General features: G+C 42.5%; 1 protein-coding gene across 1 annotated transcript; it reads right to left on the bottom strand.

The window, feature by feature from the left end:
- Positions 1–1,640: 1,640 nt before the first annotated feature.
- On the bottom strand, positions 1,641–2,516 carry LOC140896737 (olfactory receptor 6F1-like). The gene has a single exon (XM_073308785.1). It carries the CDS (start codon positions 2,514–2,516, stop codon positions 1,641–1,643), a length of 876 nt encoding a protein of 291 aa, XP_073164886.1.
- Between the last annotated feature and the right edge of the window lie 4,931 nt (positions 2,517–7,447).

Raw genomic sequence — 7,447 nt, 5'->3', positions numbered from 1 at the left:
AAGGTCATGCCTGACTAATCTAATCGCCTTTTATGATGAATCATAGAATCATAGAATATCAGGGTTGGAAGGGACCCCAGAAGGTCATCTAGTCCAACCCCCTGCTCAAAGCAGGACCAATTCCCAGTTAAATCATCCCAGCCAGGGCTTTGTCAAGCCTGACCTTAAAAACCTCTAAGGAAGGAGATTCTACCACCTCCCTAGGTAACGCATTCCAGTGTTTCACCACCCTCTTAGTGAAAAAGTTTTTCCTAATATCCAATCTAAACCTCCCCAAAGAGATTACTGGTTCTGTGGATGAAGGGAAAGCAGTGGATGTATTGTTTCTTGACTTTAGCAAAGCTTTTGACACGGTCTCCCACAGTATTCTTGTCAGCAAGTTAAGGAAGTATGGGCTGGATGAATGCACTACAAGGTGGGTAGAAAGCTGGCTAGATTGTTGGGCTCAACGGGTAGTGATCAATGGCTCCATATCTAGTTGGCAGCCGGTATCAAGTGGAGTACCCCAAGGGTCGGTCCTGGGGCCGGTTTTGTTCAATATCTTCATAAATGATCTGGAGGATGGTGTGGATTGCACTCTCAGCAAATTTGCGGATGATACTAAACTGGGAGGAGTGGTAGATACGCTGGAGGGGAGGGATAGGATACAGAAAGACCTAGACAAATTGGAGGATTGGGCCAAAAGAAATCTGATGAGGTTCAATAAGGATAAGTGCAGGGTCCTGCACTTAGGACGGAAGAACCCAATGCACAGCTACAGACTAGGGACCGAATGGCTAGGCAGCAGTTCTGTGGAAAAGGACCTAGGGGTGACAGTGGACGAGAAGCTGGATATGAGTCAGCAGTGTGCCCTTGTTGCCAAGAAGGCCAATGGCATTTTGGGATGTATAAGTAGGGGCATAGCGAGCAGATCGAGGGACGTGATCGTTCCCCTCTATTCAACATTGGTGAGGCCTCATCTGGAGTTCTGTGTCCTGTTTTGGGCCCCACACTTCAAGAAGGATGTGGATAAATTGGAGAGAGTCCAGCGAAGGGCAACAAAAATGATTAGGGGACTGGAACACATGAGTTATGAGGAGAGGCTGAGGGAGCTGGGATTGTTTAGCCTGCAGAAGAGAAGAATGAGGGGGGATTTGATAGCTGCTTTCAACTACCTGAAAGGGGGTTCCAAAGAGGATGGCTCTAGACTGTTCTCAATGGTAGCAGATGACAGAACGAGGAGTAATGGTCTCAAGTTGCAGTGGGGGAGGTTTAGATTGGATATTAGGAAAAACTTTTTCACTAAGAGGGTGGTGAAACACTGGAATGCGTTACCTAGGGAGGTGGTAGAATCTCCTTCCTTAGAGGTTTTTAAGGTCAGGCTTGACAAAGCCCTGGCTGGGATGATTTGCCTGGGAATTGGTCCGGCTTCGAGCAGGGGGTTGGACTAGATGACCTTCTGGGGTCCCTTCCAACCCTGATATTCTATGATTCTATGATTCTATGATCAGTGATTTAGGAACACAAATCCAATTGAAAATATATTGGTAAATCCTCAGCAATGCCTAAATAACTTAAGAGCATGAGTCTAATTGAAAGTCAGTGAACATCGGCCATAGGATCCGAAGTCACTCTGGCAATTTTGGAAATCCACTCCAATTTCACGTTCTACTTAACACCCTCATAGATAGCAGTGTGGTCCTTCCATATTGCCATCTCATTCTAGCAAAAGATTTCCATATGGCTTTTTTCACATCTTTATTCCTTAGAGTATAGATGAGAGGGTTTAGCAGTGTGGTAATGACACAATAGAAGACAGACACCACTTTGCCTAAACCAAAAGAATATGTGCTCAGGGGCCTGACATAGGTGAAGATGATGGTCCCATAGTAGATGGTCACCACAGTGAGGTGAGAGGCACAAGTGGAGAAGGTCTTTTTCCGAGCTTTGGCAGATGTTAGCTTCACGATGTTGGCTATGATGTTGATGTAGGAAGACATGGTGAGCAAGAAGGAGCTCAGGATGACCACAGAGCTGCAGGTGTATCCAATAGCCTCCTGAATGTAAGTGTCAGAGCAAGACAGTTTGAAGATTGGGTCTGAGTCGCAGAAGAAGTGGTTGATTTCCTGAGGCCCACAGAATGAGAGCCAGGAGATTAGAACTGTGGGCAAGAGTGGGGAGAGGAATCCACCAACCCAGGATCTGGTGGAGAGGTAGAAGCACAACCTGTGGTTCATGATGGTTGTATAATGCAGTGGGCTGCAGATTGCCAAGGAGCAGTCGTAGGCCATGACAGCCAGGAAAAAGTATTCAGTGGCTCCTAGAGAGAAGAAGAAGTAATACTGAGTCACACATCTGTTTACTGTGATGGTGATGCTCCTGGACAAGATGTTGGCCAGCAGTTTGGAAACAGTGATCGATGTGTACCAGATCTCTAGGAAGGAGAGTTTCCCCAGGAAGAAGTACATGGGGATATGGAGGAGAGGTTCTGCCAGGATGATGACGATGATGAGAAAATTTCCCACGAGTGACAGCATGTAAATGGACAAGATGAATGAAAGAGGAGAACCTGGAGATTCTGGAGGCTGCTAAATCCCAGGAAGATGAATTCCTTCACTGTGTTTTGGTTTGCTTTTTCCCTGGCTGCATGGCAGTTAATCTGGGAAGAGGGGACGAGATCAATGGAATGATTCAACACTAGCAAACACAGGGTAGTAAATAGAATATTCCTATGGATATAAAATAGAGATGGACCAGAGCCCCAGGTCCAAACACCTCAGACTAACCAGAATTTAATATCCTGATCTGAATGTTGTGCCTGGCTCCTTAGTCTGTACTGATGAAGATCCCAGATAGGGTTACTTTCAAACTCTGAATCCATTGCAGATCAGAACACTGTGCCAGGTTGCAGGACACTTTATTTACATTGGGTAGCACTGGCTTATCTGAATGTTCCCATTGACTTCATGTGAATAACTGTTCACTCCTGTGATGAGAAGATTCACAGTTCAGCCTTTAGGCATATTAGGTCAATTTCTAATATAAACATCAGTGTGAGGTACCATAATTCAATAACCATGTTACTTGGATCTGAATCATGAAGTCATCACTCAGACCTTACTCAAAGCTATACTGACAATGGTATTTAGGTGCCAAAAGTTGCAGATCAATGCCGAGTGGAATATACAAAAGTGCCTAAATGATTTAGGCACCTAACTCTAATTAACATTCTGGGAGTAGGATGACTAACTCATTTAAGCACTTGTGAAAATCTCACTTGGCACCTATCCATACCATTCGGTGCCTAAATATCTCAGAAAATCTGGCCCTCAGTCCTTATTTGGGGGCAGATGCTGGTGACCTTTAGACAGGTTGAGTAGTACCTTGTTTTTTTAATAAACCAAATGAAGAAAAGGGAATTGTGCATGAAGGGAAGCACTATGTGGTATGAGTAAGACTGCTAAAATCTTTTCTTTAGAACATCCATGGTCTTTCCTCCGTCAAATTAACCACTGAAAACAGTAATTGAATTCTGTAGCTCCTAATCAGTCCTTTCATTTCTTTTCCTTTCCTGCTCATATTTCTAATTTTCCTCCTTCACCTCCAATAATTTAATAATATTAAATGCCAAAAGTTTATTATTTTTAGGAGTAACTTCATTGTAGACCCCCATGGAAGATGATAACACATACATACATAGAAATACACAAATAGGCATATACACAAATAGACATTCGCAAACTGAGAAAGAAACACAGGTGCACAGACATAAACAAATCATTGGGCTATAGATTCAGTCTCTCTCTATCTCTTTCTCTCTCTCATAACACTCTTTGAAGGGTCTTGATTTCATCCTAATGTGTTTTTCCCCCACAAAAATGAATTATTGTTTTCCGGCCAGCCCTACTCAACCCTAACCTGAAATGAGTAATTTGGCCCAGAGCCTCAAAGTATTTAGGCTCCTAACAACCTCTGAAGTCTACAACCTCTGAGGACCTGGGCCTTTCTCAATTCTATTTGCATGAGTATAAAGTATTTAACTAAATCAGTTTGCCGACTGAGATCCGAAGATATTGATTATGATGACAGGATAATGGTCTAGGAGGAAATGGATGGACACCATAGAATCATTACACACAAACACACACCCTACAGCCTTCAGACTGCCATGGAGGTCAATGACTATCAACCCAGGTTTGACTGAATGATAAGCAACTTTGAAACTAACAGAAATTGATTAGATAGATAGATAGATAGATAGATCTGTCAATTTTGTGGTGTAATTGGTCTCCATCCTACATTTCCATCCCTTTCTCCCATACATATGGTAAATTGAAAGAGAAATAAATACTCTTTAGCAGATCCCCCACTGGGATAAATCAGTGTAGCTTCATTGCAGTAAAAGGAAATGAATCCATTTATATCTGTTGAGGGTTGACTCAAAAGGTCTATTCTATTCTATTGTATTCTATTCTACCACATCCATATCCATGACCTCTGAACATCCTTCTTGCTTTTTCTAGTTTTGTGTGTGTCATAAATATAAAGGGAAGGGTAATCACCTTTAAAATCCCTCCTGGCCAGAGGAAAAATCCTTTCACCTGTAAAGGGTTAAGAAGCTAAAGGTAACCTCACTGGCACCTGACCAAAATGACCAATGAGGAGACAAGATACTTTCAAAAGCTGGGAGGAGGGAGAAAAACAAAGGGTCTGTGTCTGTCTGTGTGATGCTTTTGCCAGGGACAGAACAGGAATGGAGTCTTAGAACTTAGTAAGTAATCTAGCTAGATATGCGTTAGATTATGATTTCTTTAAATGGCTGAGAAATTAAGTTGTGCTGAATAGAATGACTATTCCTGTCCGTGTGTCTTTTTTGTAACTTAAGGTTTTACCTAGAGGGCTTCTCTATGTTTTGAATCTAATTACCCTGTAAGGTACTTACCATCCTGATTTTACAGAGATGATTCTTTTTTACTTCTATTAAAAGTCTTCTTGTAAGGAAACTGAATGCTTTTTTCATTGTTCTAAGATCCAAGGGTTTGGGTCTGTGGTCACCTATGCAAATTGGTGAGAATTTTTACCAAACCTTCCCCAGGAAGTGGGGTGTAAGAGTTGGGAGGATTTTGGGGGCAAAGACATTTCCAAACAACATTTTCTCAGGAACCCAGATAAAGTTTGGTGGTGGCAGTGGAAGTCCAAGGGCAAAGGGTAAAATAGTTTGTGCCTTGGGGAAGTTTTAACCTAAGCTGGTAAAAGTAAGCTTAGGAGGTTTTCATCCAGGTCCCCACAGCTGTACCCTAGAGTTCAGAGTGGGGAAGGAACCTTGACAGCGTGTGTGTGTGTGTGTCTGTGTGTGATACCCTACCTTTCTGCACCTTAGATTTTGGTTTTACATGCATCTTCAACAGGGAGCTCTTGCTTTCTGAGATCTAACTATACAAGCGGAGATCTGGCATTTATCCCAGTTTATTAGAGAAAACCCTTGGGAATCTGAGCTCTCTCTGAATACAGAATTTGTAAAAGACATAGATACAAATATTTCCATAGTTTAATTGGGCAAAGGCTAGTGTGATTGAGTATTTACATTACTGTATCAGTTTAAATGTCAAGAAACAGAAACTTCTGTTTTGAGAGAAGTCACACTAGAGAGGAAGGATGGTGTTATGTTAAAAATGCTGGGCTGGAACTCAGGAGGTCCTGGGTAAATTCCTGGCTCTGCCACAGAATCCTTGTATGATTTTGTGTGAGTCACAGAAGCCAAACTTTTGAATACATTCTGCCAGCTGTTCCCATTGACTCCAACAGAGAAACACCAGTTTACAATTGTTGTAAAACAGAACAAAATTAATGGAGTTGTGCTGGTTTACAGCATTTGCAATTTGTGAAGAATGTGGGGCTACTTGTAATATGTTATTAATATTATTTGTTCCATCAGTCTGTCTGAGTGTTGTTGTCATAGAGTTTAGGGCCAGGAGGGACCACCCCATCATCTGGCCTGACCTCCTGAATAGCAAAGGTCATCAATCCCAACCATCCACCCCCACACTAACCCAACAGATAATATGATTACAAGGAGTTAATTCAAACAGGGGTTAGTTGCATATATTCAAGAAAAGGGGCACAGTTTTAGATACCCTCTCCCATTTACTGATACTTATAGGACAATACAGGTATAATTCACTTTGAAGTTTTACTTCGGTTGATCTTACTTGTTTTGGCAGGGAAGATGGGAGACCCAACACAGGAGGTATTCAAGATGGAAAAATTGAAGCAAAAAACTTTTGGGTGAATAAAAGGACAGTCTTTGAAGGCCAAGGGAGTGTGAATGAGGGATGACTGGGGAGCAGACTGAACGCCAGGCCTCAAGGAAAAAGGACTTTGGGATAAGTTAGACCTACCTCAGCCATTAGAGATGTGAATAGGCCTTTTATTCTGTTACCATTATTTTCTCTTGTTATGCTTTGTTCCTACTGTAGAGATTCTGGGTATGTCTACACCAGAAATGCTATAGTATTGCAGCTGTGTCATGTAGACATTTATTACAGTTATGGAAGGGATCTTCCATTTCTGTAGAAAATCCACCTCTCCAAGAGGCAGTAGCTAGGTGGATGGAAGAAGTCTTCTTTCGACCTAGCAGTGTCCACACCAGGGCTTAGGCTGGCTTAATGACATGGCATAGGGAGTGAAATTTTTCACAGCCCTGAAAGATGTAGTTAAGCTGACCTAACTTTTTAGTGTAGACCAGGCCTAAGATTCATAGATTGATAGATTCCATGGTGCAGAAGAGACCATTGTGACCTTCTAGTCTGACCCTCTTATCAATGCAGTACAAAGAACTTCCCCAGTATAAGTCTTTCTCAACTAGAGCAAATCTTCAACAATACAGTGTTTGGAAAAGGCTGTTTCCCAGTTTCCTGTCCGTCCCCCTCCTTAGCTGGTATAATTATACCTGAAATGCACACCCTCAGTCCCACCCCTTATAATGTATGGTCATGTTCCATTTTGGAGGGTCGTGAGTCTGGGATCTTCGTCCCACCTCTTTTGTATCCCATAGGACGGGTCAGGAGTGAGGTTGTGTTCTGGCCAAGGCCAGGCTTTTCTTTGGCTTTTAATGTGTCTTATGGCTCACCCCACAACTCTCTTGCCCCTCCTAATTGATTATTTGACCTTGGCTTGAGAGTGAAGGCAGGCAGCTTTCCAGTATATTCTCATAATTACACTCCCACCATACCCTGTAACACTTTTAACTGTTATTATTTGTTCCCATTTGTCAAGGATCCTTCCCCACTCTGAACTCTAGGGTACAGATGTGGGGACCTGCATGAAAACCTCCTAAGCTTACTTTTACCAGCTTAGGTTAAAACTTCCCCAAGGTACAAACTATTTTACCCTTTGCCCTTGGACTTCCACTGCCACCACCAAACTTTATCTGGGTTCCTGAAAAAATGGAGTTTGGAAACGTCTTTCC

Source organism: Lepidochelys kempii, chromosome 13, assembly GCF_965140265.1.
Source record: "Lepidochelys kempii isolate rLepKem1 chromosome 13, rLepKem1.hap2, whole genome shotgun sequence".
NCBI classification, from domain to species: Eukaryota; Metazoa; Chordata; order Testudines; family Cheloniidae; genus Lepidochelys; species Lepidochelys kempii.
This window is presented reverse-complemented; position numbering and strand designations above follow the sequence as displayed.